Source organism: Esox lucius, chromosome 25, assembly GCF_011004845.1.
Source record: "Esox lucius isolate fEsoLuc1 chromosome 25, fEsoLuc1.pri, whole genome shotgun sequence".
Classification (NCBI taxonomy): domain Eukaryota; kingdom Metazoa; phylum Chordata; class Actinopteri; order Esociformes; family Esocidae; genus Esox; species Esox lucius.
Window position 1 is genome coordinate 16925528 of NC_047593.1, and position 14336 is coordinate 16939863.

Genomic DNA, 14336 nt, shown 5'->3' on the forward strand with positions numbered 1-14336 from the left:
GACTACATTAAGCTGGTGAAAGCCCTTAATGGGCAACCCACACACACACTTTTGTTTCCCCATAAACACATATACACATAATATGCCCCCTCATTTATAAAAAAAAAAAGTAATTTCATCTTGGAGCTGGGCCTGGCTACAGCAACGGCTGCATGGATTGGCCTAATGATCTTTGGTCGCTTTTGAATTAATGTTTACAGTGCAAAGTACACAGTGATGAAAGAAAAAAAAAAGAATACACCACAGGTACCAGGTCTGTGCAAAATAGGTGCTGGAACAAAGTAAGCAAATTCTGAAAGTTATGGGATCTTGTTCCGGTTGGATCCGTCTCAAATGGCACTGGTGACTAGTATGTCCCGGTACGACCCCGCACTAAAGATAGTAACGTGCTTCCACTGCTAGAAATGCCTTTTAGACAGCCAATCCACCTTTATGGGTGAGCGTCATTAACTCTGCAGCTGTGGGAGTTGCGAAAAGAGATGTTCTGTATCTTTAAGACAAACAATTATTCCAGGACGAGGAAGTGAGAGTCGTCGCAGTTTCGTTTCCCTCAGTGAACATTTAAATTTGGATCTGCGCCTTTTCATTAAAAAGGAGAAGTGCTACCGAGTTTGACATTATGTCGAAAATAGATATTAGAATGCGACTAGGTGAGAATCGCAGTTAGAAAAGCTTTATGCATATAACATAAAGGACTTGCAGTGCGTCGGTTGCCAGCCCAGCAATTGTAAGTGTTATCCATTGTTATGATTGTATTGATGGAAAAAAGTGTCTGAAATGAATAACTTTTTTTGAATATTTTAGAATAATACACATTTAAATTTAAATTGTATTTAAAACTATAATTTCTATTTTGTTAATGTTTAACAAGGTGTCAGATCTACTTTTTCATAATCTAAGTCATTGGTACATCGTAAGTCTTTAACCTCATTGGATGTTAGGTTAATTCTTTGAAATATGAATAAATTATTGATTGGGAAGCAGCAAGGCATGTGCTCAACTCATCAGTATTCCCCCATAGTTTAGAAAACATTTTTAAACGTGTGTTATACTCTAATGGTTTTTATGTTTAGTCTTTTAACGACAATAAACCCTATCTTCATGTGCTTGTTGTTCTTTATATAATCCGCAAGATGGCAGAAGCCGATGTGGTAACGGAAGAGAACGTGTATCGGGAGGATGTGATTGAGCATCGCGATGCGGCCCCAAACGGCGAAATTAATAACGACGAACTGTTACCTGTGGGCCCAGAAGGGAATATACAAGGACAGGTGGGAGACATCCAATTGTATATCCTAAGATTTACTGAAAATAATCCACAGTTTTGTTTTGATATTACATTTATTAGTTAACTTATTTTCTGTGTGGAGTGTGACTGTGTCAGGTGACGTGAAAGAAAGTGTCTAGTGATAAAGTAACTTTTTAAATATCTTAATTGATTACTCAATTATTACCTACATCAACAGATGAACTCAGTCAGTAATAATCCAGATTATTTATCTTCATCAACTTCCATCTCTCTCTTCTCCCCTCCCCTTCTCTTCCTTGCCCAGATGGAGGAGTTCCTTGGCCCTCAGCCAGAGTACGATGAGGAGGAGGAGGAGAAGAAGTACTACAGGAGAAAGAGGCTGGGCGTGATAAAGAATGTCCTTGGGGCCAGTGTTGGGGGAATGATCATATACAGCGTTTATTTGGGTACCTGTCTGTTTGTTTGCCTGTCTCTGTTTCTCTGTCTGTCTGTCTCTGTTCGCCTATCTGTCTGTTTAACTGTATGTTTCTATTTGTCTGTCTGTCTCTCTGCGTGTCTCTGTTTCTCTTTTTGTCTGCCTGCCTGTCTGTCATACATCCAAATTTGCCTGTATTCCGTTTTGTTCATTTAAATTGTGTGTGTCTGTGTGTGTGTGTGTGTATGTGTGTGTGTGTGTGTGTACAGGCCTGTTGCAGATGCAGCTGATTTTGCACTATGACGAGACCTACAGAGAGGTGAAGTATGGTAGCCTGGGCCTTGAGGACATCGACAGGAAGATGCTGATGGGGATCAATGTAACGCCTATCGTAGGCCTGCTGTACACCCCGGTACTGATCAGGTATAGACCTGCTGTACACCCCGATACTGATCAGGTATAGACCTGCTGTACACCCCGATACTGATCAGGTATAGACCTGCTGTACACCCCGGTACTGATCAGGTATAGACCTGCTGTACACCCCGGTATTGATCAGGTATAGACCTGCTGTACACCCCGGTACTGATCAGGTATAGACCTGCTGTACACCCCGGTACTGATCAGGTATAGACCTGCTGTACACCCCGGTACTGATCAGGTATAGACCTGCTGTACACCCCGGTACTGATCAGGTATAGACCTGCTGTACACCCCGGTACTGATCAGGTATAGACCTGCTGTACACCCCGGTACTGATCAGGTATAGACCTGCTGTATACCCCGGTACTGATCAGGTATAGACCTGCTGTACACCCCGGTACTGATCAGGTATAGAGCTGCTGTACACCCTGGTACTGATCAGGTAAAGGACTACAACACACCTTGGTTTTCCTATCCTTATGGAGACTGGAAACTCCGTGACCATGTTCCCTAGCCCTTACCGTAACCCTAAACCTAAAATCTATGCCTAAACTTAAACTAGCCCTAATGCCTAGCCAAAAACCACTATCTTGGTTTTTCTGACACTGTCTTTCTCTCAGTAACTTGTTCTCTCTCTCTCTCTCTATCTTGCTTTCCCTCAGGTTTCTGGGCACCAAGTGGATGATGTTTCTGGCCAGTGGAATTTATGCTCTCTTCGTCTCGACCAATTACTGGGAGCGATACTACACCCTGGTACCATCGGCCGTTGCTATTGGTGCAGCCATTGTTCCACTGTGGGCATCATTAGGGAACTACATCACAAGGTGTGAGAAAGGAAATAAGAATGAGAAAATGGTGACAACTCGCCCGCACTCACAATCACACACACACACACACACACACACACACCCACACACCCACACACCTCAATACATTAAGCGCTAACTTATTCTGTCCATGTGATGTTATTCACACTGTATTTAATTCTGTCTTGGTCTCTCTCTCTCACACACACTATGCGCACACACACACACACACTATGTGCACACACACACACACTATGCACACACACGCACACACACCGTCAGGATGGCACAGCAGTACTATGAGTATGTCAACTATAAGGACGATCAAGTTCAGGAACAGAAGAAGGTGCCTGAGGGGGCGTATAACCGCTACATCATCATCTTCCAGTCTGTGTTTTACATCATCTTTCATGTGAGTTGCCCCTTGGTAGAATAACTTGGATGTGTGTGTGTGTGTGTGTGTTTGTGTTTAAATTCCTGTCAGAATTAACTATGGACCGGTTGGAGCTTTACACTATTTAGGTGCGGACATTTTGTCTAATATACTTTTTAATTGTCCTTAGTTAAGGTCAGGGTCGGGGTTGGGACCAGTGTTTAGTTTAGGCATTACGGGTTATGTTTTGGGGCTGTTACTTCAAATTAATGTGTGTGGGTTTGGACATGTGTACGGGTGTGTGTGTGTGTGTGTTTGTGTAGTTAATCATTGTAAGGTCGTGTCTCTGTCTCTCACTCCTCAGCTCAGTCTGGTGTTTGCCGAGTTCCCGATGCGTATCTTTCTCCATGATTTCCTCAGCGACTACAACCACACCCTGTTCAATGTCAAACACTGTGGTAAAGTTGTGTTTCTCCATTTCTCACCGCTAAGGTTGTCGTATCTACTGTGGTGATACCGTTGTGGACTCCGTTTTTGTGCGGCTGTATTGCTCTTACCCGAACACACTTCTGTTATTGCTTATTTTGTCTCCCTTCCAGTTTGCTCTCTCTTGAGATAGATACGATCAGTGGTTTTAAAAAGCATGTTTCTCTATTCCCTCTTCTCCTTCTCCTCAAATGGAGGGCAGCGTCATGATAAGTTTGAATAACTCTCAGTTTATCTCCCTCTTGCACCCACCTCTCCCCCCCTCTCCCCCCCTCTCCCCCCCTCCTCCCCCCAGGTGCGGAGAGCAGTGGTATGATCGAGGGTTTCAACAAGACGGTTCTGAATCACCTCCCGCGTTCTATTCTCCTCATCCAGGTGGAGAGCGTCCTGATGGGGGCCGCCTTCCTCTCCATGATCATAGTAAGACGAGTGTCTCCGGCGCTCCTTCACAGTCCCTAGGCCTAACCTCAGAAACCTACCCTTAACCCCTTACTGTCATCCCTTCCCCTAATTTTTAACCCAACCCCTGTTTCAGCCTTACATCATCTCCGGGGGGACTGGGGAAAATGTCTCACATGAGCTTCCTAAAAGCCGAGCCCGTACTTATTTTGACTCCACCTCAACTGTGCCCCTCATTCACCTACAGTCCTTTGCTGCATTTTACCCGTAGTTCCTGGTGTTATGTGGCCCTGCCTACCGCCCCACAGAGGAGATAGACCTGAGGAGTATCGGCTGGGGCAACATATTCCAGTTACCATTCAAACACCTGAGGGACTATCGAATCCGACTCCTCATTCCCTTCTTCATCTACAGCGGCCTGGAGACACTTTTCGCCGTCACTGGACTGACTCTGGTAATACGAACATTTACTATGTGAGCCTTTTTTCCCCCCTCCGACCTAAAGACTTTGTGTGGAGCAGTACTGGGTCGGCGGTAAAGACCCTTCGTCCGTAGACGCTGTTGCCCAGAATGAGCTGACTGTCACGGTCTGGTAATAGAGACTGAAATGCAAACGCGTGTAACTTCCAGTGCGTACAATTGTTACTATACACGGACTCTTAGTACGGCCTGCTGTTCTTTAGGTTGTACTCTCGCCGCTGTGGCGGATTTCTATGTGAAGCACTGTGCTGCGTGTTCCTGGCACGGTCTAATCAATCGGTCTGATCGGGGATCTTTTCGCTGGTTCTGCTGGACTTGTGGACTTCCACTTTGTGGCTGGACGTAGTGAATGCGCGTCGCGGGTCGTATCGATCGCGGCTTTGCGGTATTTTAATGTTGTGTGTTTCCAAGTCGTTGTGGTTGCCATGGCGCCGTCTAGAAGCCCAGGTAGAGATCTCCTAAATTACGTTAATTAGGTAAATATTTTGTTTTTATAAATTTTTTTAAATATAATTTTTATATCCATTTTTATGTTACAGCCCTGAAATATCGGTCAGTCTTGTTCCACAGTTATGCTGGGTTGACTCCTAGTGAGTTATTTAGGCTGAGCTGGTTGAGTAATTCTCTTTGTCTCTCGGTGTCTCTGTCCTGCAGTCATACGGTGTTTGCACGGTGGGTCTGGAGTGGCTGTTTCTCCTGGTCATGATCTACGGCTTGTCCTGCTCCCTATTCTCCTGCCTGTCCCTGTCCCTCCTCAAGCTGCCACGCTACGTAACGCTGCTAGGGGGCGCCGCCATCCACGGGCCCCTGCTGGTGTTTCTTTTCTGCTGGTCCCCGGGACCCAAACAACCCGACAAGCTGGCATACCTGCTGCTGGTAACCGCCCTGTGGGGAATCGGCTCCGCTCTGAACAAGACCGGACTGAGCAGTGAGTTGTGTTACTGTGATTCACACACGTACATCAGGCTCTTTAATTTCCCAGTTGGAAATACACTGTTATTTCCCAGGTTGGCCGAAAAGTGATAATGTCCGCTATTAGTCTGCCTCAGTCTCCCCCAGTTTCACCAGGCTCTCTCTCTCTCTCTCTCTCCCTCTACTCTCTCTCTCTCTCTCTCTTTCTCCTTTTTGTCCTCTGCATCTCTCTCCCCGTCCCTTCTCCTCCCCCACCTCCTCCTCGCTCAGTTATCCTGGGTATGCTGTATGAGGATAAGGAGAGGCTGGATTTTGTCTACACCATCTATCATTGGTGGCAGGCTATCGCCATCTTCGTAGTCTATTTGTGGACCGGCCTCATCATGAGGGTTAGTGCGTGCGTGCGTGCGTGCGTGTGTGCGTGTGTGCCTGTGTGTGTTTAGGTATTTCACTCCTCCGCTTAATCCGTGAACCACCTCCTCAGGCCAAACTCTCCATCCTGTTGGTCACTCTGCTGCTAGCGTGCTTCTGCTATTGGACAATGGAGCGTCGCCTAGCAAAGAAAATCCGTTTCCGGCTGCCTCGTATTCCCCGGCCCAAACACAAGGTAATCCTTTGCCTTTTTCCACACTAGACTTTTGAGCATTCCTCCCTAGCCAATGCACGTAAAACAATGTCCACACACATTTTGAATGTTTTCAGCTCTTACTGTGAGACCCACAAAACTCAAAATCAGCAACAGTGCAGAAACAAGACGAGCCCGATTACGTTGTCATTGTTTCAAGAGCTGTGTGTTGGTATTGGCAACAAAGACAGTTAAAGATACCCGTGAAATAAATAGTCTGTGATATTTCAAATTGATGAGTTATCAAAGCATGTGACACTTTAGTCTGTGGGTCTGCGATATCATAGAACCTTAACTGTAACATGTCCCCAGGTCAAAGGTTACCGTTACCTAGAAGAGGAAAACTCGGATGAGTCGGACATGGAGGATAGCGACAGGAATGATGACGAGGACCAAGAGACTCTGGAGGAGTTAACCGAAGAGGCCAGAGATGAGGAGTCACAGGCCTCTGACTCGCCGAGGGGAGGTGCTAGGGGTCGACGCAGGAGGTGCCATGATGATTACGAGCAAGCAGGAGAGGGGGTGGATCTTTGAAGGAGAGCGGTGGAGGGAGGAGAACTCTGGGGGTCTTATTTTTTTACAAAGATGAACAGGAGGTGTCTTCCCAAAACAAACCCTAAATGGAATTGGTTGATTACTCCACCCAAAATAAAAAGCAATTCCTCTCAGCTGCATGATCTTTTGTATCTAGAAAAAGGGGAATTACTACACTGCTCTATCACCAGATTTCACATGTTCCTGGTCAATAGGAGAGTAGTATTTATGGAATATGATGCGATTTTCGAAGCAAACATACTGAATAGAGAACCAAAAAAAATTTGAGAAGTTGGGTACAAATGTTTGACCGATGTACAAACCCCTTGATAAAGCATCATGTTTTTTATTGTTGTGTGTGTGTGTGTGGTGTGTGTTTTATTTGTTCTGTTTTATTTGTGCTTGTTTTTCTAGTGTTTTGAGTAGCTGACATTTCAGGTAGTGTAGCTTTTTGTTTTCAATCTGTGTCATTTTGTAAAACATTTTCATTTACTCATGAATAATTGAATGTAAATGGTTCGATTGGAATTGTTGCCTTTTTCAGTTGAAAGCAGTTTTTTTTGTGTCCTCAAACAGGTTATGAAAGACCCAACTTTATCACCATGGAAACTTCTCTGAGCAAGTTAACATGTATTAAATAACTCCTACACTGTAAAAAAGTTGGATATAAAAAGTATTCACTTCATCAGATACATGGAGTGGACGTTTATATTGTGTGTGTGTGTTTATGTTTGTATATATACATGTGAAAATATACAGGGCCAGTCAGAAGTTTATAATCAATGGGGCCTTGGTGTAGCATGGCTGGAGGTTGCAATAGCGCCACTCACCCGTTCTGGCAGCGTGGCCTCGGAAGGACGCAAAACTGTGAAAATCCGTCAAACTGTGTGTCTTAGATGTGCAATTACCTCAAAATAAATCCACACATATTTCATGCAAGAAAGACAGGTGACACAGGTTTAAGGCGAGTGTGGGTTTATTAGTCAGCAAGGATCTCCTTCCTCACCACTGGAGTATGTTACTGGTGCTTGTGAACCAAAGTCCCCTATGAACAATCTGTGACGCTGCTAAAATCTGATGGGACCATTACAGAGTTATCACACTGTAACGGTCCTGTATCACGTGTTACGGCGATGACTCGTCTCCCCCTGCTGGCGACCTTACGGCACTGACATACCGACACGGGACTGTCCTCCCCCCGCCGTAACCCCCGGCTATACACCGCGGCATTAACCAACCGGAGTGTCAGAGGGAGCAAGCGACGGTTGAGGTGTGGATGTGTGACGGGACTGATGATGACCGGAAACGGCGTGACGGTTCTGACTGACCGGGGGAAAGGGGGTGGCTTGTGGACCCGGGCCTGGACCGAAGCCCGGGGCTTGGGTAGGGGGTCCGGTCCGCTCACGGCCCTCTCAGTGCTGGATACGGCGGATGGACTGGATCTGGGGGGTCTGGCAGTGGGATCCCCAGGTCCTCCAGTGCTGGTAGTCTCCGCTGTGCCTCTCAGACTCCATGATGTACTGCTGGCCCCTGTAGCCGGGGAACTGGTAGCACACGAAGCTGCAGAGGCCGAATTCGGACAGACGGGAGGGAAGGAGTGTGGGTGAAAGGGGGGGGGGGGGGAGAGAGAGAGAGAGGGGCGTGACTCGGTGCTCAGCATCATATAGCGGCGAACTGTGACATGTCGCAGACGGCGGCAACGAGCGGCCGTGCGCAGACTTACGCGCCACCCTGCACGTGCATGGATCCGACTTCGGGCACGAACCATCCCATGGCCTTCAGGGACGGGTAGTCGTCACACAGCTCGGCGCTGCGGCCCATGAAGCTCTCCCTCTCGAAGATCTGCATACGGCTGTTCTGGTGGGACTGGCGGAGGAGGGGAGGGAGGAGGAGGGAGAAGGGGAGGAGAGAGGTGAGGAGGAGAGAGGGGAGAGAGTGAGGGGAGAGAGTGAGTTTAAATCCACATACTGGTTTCCCTCACATCATATATCCCTGACTGTTTCCCTCTCAATCGCACACTGACTCAGTCAGACACAGGTTACTCTTGATCAGTTAGTCTATCTTGAACTCTCTTTCTCCTCTCTCTCTCCTTTTCTCTCTCACTTCACCTTTCTCCCTCTCCTTTCTTCCCGCCTTGCATTCTCTCCCTCCCCTGTCCCCCGTATGCATCTCTGACCCTCACGCCAGCACGTTCAGCACACACACACACACGCACACTCTCCGATACGCTCCCCATCCACAGGCAGGCAGACACGCCACTCACTGCGCAGTAGACAGGGCGCAGGGACATGAGGCGCTCCACGTGGTAGGACAGGGAGCCGCTGAAGGCGTCCCAGTGGGGGTACTCTCCCCTCTCCAGGATGAACTGCTGCCCCTGGAAGTCGTGGTGCTCAAAACCCACCCAGCTGGAGAGGTGGGGGTTCGAGGGGACGTACAGTAGGGCCGGGCGGGGGGGGGGGGGGGGTGGATGAGAGGGAGGACAGGTGTTGGTCAGCGAGCGAGGAAACAAAAGTCCTTCAACACTCGCGCACGCAAACACACACGCACACACACAGTGCCAGCTCTAGCCTTTTGGGGGCCCTGAGCAACATTTTATTTGAGGCCCTCTCCTCTATGTGTAGGGCCCCCTAGCGGTCCAGGGCCCTGAACAAGCACTTAAGTCGGTTATGTCAAGAACCGGCCCTGCACGCGCGCACACACACACATACACACACCTACATGCCCTACAACACAAACACCCACGCAGACATACAGGGCTGTGAGACTCACGCTCCGCTCTCCACTCTGATGGAGCGGATGTTGTCCAGGCCACAGTCCTGGATGTTGCAGCACTCGGAGGTGAACTCCTGACATTTGCCCTGGAAGTGCTCCTGCTCAAACACAGTCACCTATAGAAAGATGGGTTGAGATTAGTGAGTGTGTGTGTGTGTGTGTGTGTTTCAGTGTGGTAGAAATTGTGTGAGGTGGGTGTGTTTTGTGCTCGTGTGTATTTCCATATAACCATCTGTATTGTGTCAGTTCACACATCAAACACACGTCCGTATTTCTGTGTAAAGGTTAGGTTTGCGGTAAAACGTACAACTGGTGTTAAAATCGGGGTTACTTTTGGGTTTGGGGCATTGCTGGTAAGAGTTGGGTGTTAAAGCTAAAGAAGTTTAATCTTAGAGGTTAGGTTAAGGTTAGGGGAGGGTGAACATGCATTTCTGGCCCCCAAAAAGATAGAAAAAAAACCTGTGTGTGTGTTTGTGTTGTTGGTGTGTGATCACCTTCCAAAAAGGGGCCATACCCATGCCAGGGAAAAACATGGGGGAGGTCATGTGAGTTTTAGTAGCTCTATTCATGTCTGTAGAAAGAGAAATAGATAAAGAGGGACATCAAGAGAAATAGAGATGATTGAAAGAGAGATGGAGTGAGCGAGTTTAAATCGTTTAGGAAAGATTAAAATGCTATTATTCTGACTATATTTATAAAAAAAATATCTAACTATTTTCACACCAATTCACATTAACAACATTTCAACATATGCCAGTTTATTCTAACGATATGCTACTATAGACTGCCTCAACCAACTAGAGTAGGCTACCGCCAGCATCTAAATCTCCTACAAAGTATAGTGTTATCTTATCATTTAGGAAATAGGATCATATAAAATGTGTAAAATGTCGTTTAAATTAACAAAAACCGTTATAGATGTACTATGAGCTATTCCATCCCAGCACTTACCACGTAGCCTATCTCACAAATAAATGTCAACAAGTAGTTGTAAGGCCAAAAGAGGCTAACAAATTATTTTCAAACAGTATCTCCAATTACGGACTTTCGTTGTGCAAACACAAAACACACACACACACACATACACAAATACATTTTAAAAAGTTGGTAAATCCGGTGAATTTCAAGTCCTTTGGTCCATTCGGTCCCATCCGGAACGGGAGCTTACCTAGTTAGTCTCCTCTCTCCTTGCGATATTAGGTAGTGACACACGACAATCCCTTTACACAGTTTTGTGAGAATCTGGCGCGTCCGTTTTATACCAGCGTCCACCTGCAACACTGTGCGTGCGTGTGCGCGTTTCATCACCTCTGTGTAAGTGAGTTGTGGGTAGAGTTAGCACGTGCGCTCGCGTGCTCCTGTATGGGAACCCCTACGTGTGTCCACGCGTAAATGAGTCAAATGGGTGCGCGCGGCCGTGTGATTGACACGGGTTCCCAACCTCTTTTTCTCCCCGTGCGCCCCCTTTTTTTGTTTCCTATGAGCTCGATTGTGCGCCGACTCAGCAGATGCTTTAGCAGCGACCCCGTTGGAGTTCTAAGCCGGTTGAATACACGGCGGTGCAGGGACAGTGCCGTGCGCGGGCGCGTTCGGTGTGAATGGGGGGCCCGGTGCTGGGCGGTTATAATCGTGCAGGTCAGCAGTGCTATCGTATAGCGCAACAATGGCCAGGCTATAGGTCGTGAATGACATGGATTTGCCTCTCCTGAGCTGTGGCCGGCAACTGGGGGCATTAGAAGTCGTACAAAATGAGTTACTTATGGAAACTACACCTGCGTGAGTGTGACTTCGGTTTAATGTAATGGCTTTGTAATATGGCAGCGTTGCTCCTTTAATCAAACTTTTCAAATCAGTATAATTGTATATAGCCTGGAGACAAAACTTTTTATTATCAGTGTACTACAATAAAAATGTAATGCAGCGATGGTAGTCGTATGTATTAAAGATATTAGACCTAATATAAAGAAAATGATGTGCCATTCTCCACACCTACCACACTTCAAACCGTTGTCATGGTAACCTCGCTAGCCCCCCCCCCCCCCCATTTTGATCACCTCAATAAACCCTTGACCTCTGACCCAGAGCATTTGAGGAGGTTATGACAGCAGGCGGGTCGCCAACACAGACACACACGCACACACACATTTGAGGAATCTCTATACTTTTCTACACAGTTCGACAAGTTATTCCCATTCAATATCCGATTTTCCCTAACCATATAACTCATAACCACTAATCCCCAATCGTTAACCCTAATTCCAGCACTAACCCCTAGCTGTACTTTAACCCCAAGCCTGAAACCTATAACGGAAATGGGAGACTGAACAAAGTTCCAGTCGGCCATGTTTTACTATCCTTACAGGGATTTTCAGTCTACTGTGAACACACACACACTCCATATATGGTATAATGTATGGGAAAACATATTCTCCAGTGAAGAGTCAGGTTGCATGTTTGGGACAGCATGCATTAGACTTGGAATTTCACATGACCTTACTGAGACTGATGCATTCACTTATCACAGCATCTGTGATACGTGTGGACCTCTCTGTTCTCTCTGTTCTCTCTGGGTTCTCTCTTTTCTCTGGGTTCTCTCTTTTCTCTGGGTTCTCTTCAGGGGTGGGCACAGAATTACGACAAGTCTAAATTCCTTTGATCATTTCCACTCGAGCGTTGAGTTGTCATTGTGTTTCACTTCTATTAGACAGATGCAAAAACCTGTCACAGCCATTTTGCCGACAGAAATGCACAGCTGATCTGTATGATAATGTCCGAAGGGTTATGTGCTATGTAATTCAACACCGAGCTCCGACCCCTGCTCAACGACCCCAATGAATTGTCCCATACAGCCGTGCCACTGTTCAAAAGTGATGACCGCACAGATCCAAAATGGCCACCGTACACACTTGGAACCTCTGGCATGAGGTGGAAATGTAGTGCATTCCAAAAGGCACCCTATTCGCCATGGGCCATGGTTAAAAGTAGTGGACTATGTAGGGAATAGAGTGCTAGATGGGATGTGCAGATCTGAGGTCTGTTTACCCACATCATATCCTGACCTGTACCGTTAGTTGGGGAACATAACACCTGCCCCTGGATCAGTATGTACACACAATGGAGTAGGGAAGGTGTTCAGTGCAGCCTGGTATAAATCAACACTGTCAAATGTGAAGCTTGGCACTTGATAATGAGTCAGTAGAAGTGGTATCACAGGTAAATAAGACTGTATCATTAAAATGTTTTGTATTGATATTGATCAGCTGTACGTTTACTGGTATTAATATTTAAGCAATTAGGCCCTGGAGTCATGGTTACATATAAGGTAAAAGGTTATAAGGTTAAATATAACCTAAGTTATTGTCCAAGCTGGGGTTATATAAAGCAACATGAGGACCAAATAAGTGTCATTAAAAGCGAAAGCTGGCCAATGTAAGGCAGATAAATGTGAATAAAACAACCAGAGACAGCCAAAACATTATGCACGCCTCAATCAAGTGTTTTGTACATTAAGAAGAAGGAAAACCCAGCCCAGGTATCATGAATGACTGGCTAGACAAAGGAAGACCTACACGGTGGATAATCAAAGAACAGTCAACATAATGAAGACAGATCAGGAAGAGTCTCTAGGAGGAAGCAGTAGCCATATACCACCAAATGCCTCTAAACTCACTAGAAAACACTTCAACATGCAGGAGAACAAAGGCTCTTAAACACACTGTCACAGATACCAAAGAGTTTTTCATTGCCAAATAGTGGAATGTTCTCGACTAGCTAGGTCAATCCCACACCAAGTCTGTCACCCAATTTCCCAATACAACTGAGCAAACCTTCCACACGCTAAAGAGATGATTTAAGGCAACTTTGATCTGAAACAATGAGAAGGGAAGACAGCTGCAATACTGCCCAGGCAGAGCAACAACAGGGAAAGACCCGAAGTATTGTGATGTCAAATAAGTGAATGACTTCGCATTCATAAAATATGTGACCAAGTACTAAACATGACTGCTTTGCTTTGCATCATCATTTCCAGATACTATATTTAACATCATTTGTCATAATACTTTTGACACACTAAATATATAGATAGATATATATATATAAATATATATATATATATATATAAATATAACAACACGTGTCTGATAGACCATGCCCTATCAGACACTTAATACTAAGTACTAAGTAAATACTAAATACTAAGTAAATATTAAGTATTTCAAACTTAATACATTAAAAAGATCTATAATTGATTTCTACTCTCTCAGTCAGTCTCTCTCTAGGTAGATTTTACCTCCAAGCACAGTTCCAGGTTAGGAGCTACATCCATAAAGCTTCTCAGGGGAGAGCTGATCTGGGATAGATTCTTGGCGAATCCCCAGAACCCCTTTTTTCCCCCCAGAGTTTCCTGATCGGATTTCGTGCACGAAAATGTAATAGGCCTATCATCCACTTGGATGTTGAAGCCCATTTGATACATTTGTTTTCTATGCATTTATACCTACAATTGTTGAAATCAGGTTGGATAATTTAAACCCCAAAGCAGGTTTACAAAGGTTGTATATTAGAAATCTACCACGTTCCTCGAACTACCTGGGTTTTCACTGAGAATGTCGAACCGAAACGGTGACACCAGAGCTGAATAACAAGCTTAAAAGAATAAACCCATAGAATGGTGTTATTAAAATAACTGGTGTTAAACACCCATGAAAAGTCCCAAGCCAGTGAATAAAATAAACCTCTTGACAGTCACACCTGTGCATCGTGGCCAACACCAACCACAACGCATTAATCTCCACTCATTTAGTATTCACCTCTCCCTCTCTCTCTCTCTCTACTGCCTCCTCTCTCTCTCCCTCCCTCTC

General features: G+C 45.8%; 2 protein-coding genes across 2 annotated transcripts; one reads left to right on the forward strand and one right to left on the reverse strand.

Annotated features, from left to right (window-relative positions):
• Positions 1–496: 496 nt before the first annotated feature.
• On the forward strand, positions 497–7411 carry unc93b1 (unc-93 homolog B1, TLR signaling regulator). The gene is made up of 13 exons (XM_029118320.2): positions 497–727; positions 1134–1271; positions 1554–1695; positions 1934–2087; positions 2750–2911; positions 3176–3305; positions 3631–3724; positions 4048–4172; positions 4423–4605; positions 5286–5559; positions 5814–5932; positions 6028–6150; positions 6481–7411. Exons 2-13 carry the CDS (start codon positions 1134–1136, stop codon positions 6700–6702), a joined length of 1866 nt encoding a protein of 621 aa, XP_028974153.1. The 5' UTR covers positions 497–727; the 3' UTR covers positions 6703–7411.
• A 249-nt stretch (positions 7412–7660) lies between these two features.
• Positions 7661–10804, reverse strand: cryba1l2 (crystallin, beta A1, like 2). The gene is made up of 6 exons (XM_029118406.2): positions 10643–10804; positions 9969–10045; positions 9472–9590; positions 8966–9107; positions 8426–8568; positions 7661–8262 (listed from the first exon to the last, which is right to left on the reverse strand). The coding sequence occupies exons 2-6, from the start codon at positions 10041–10043 to the stop codon at positions 8115–8117; spliced, it is 627 nt and encodes a 208-aa protein (XP_028974239.1). The 5' UTR covers positions 10044–10045; positions 10643–10804; the 3' UTR covers positions 7661–8114.
• Positions 10805–14336: the final 3532 nt, after the last annotated feature.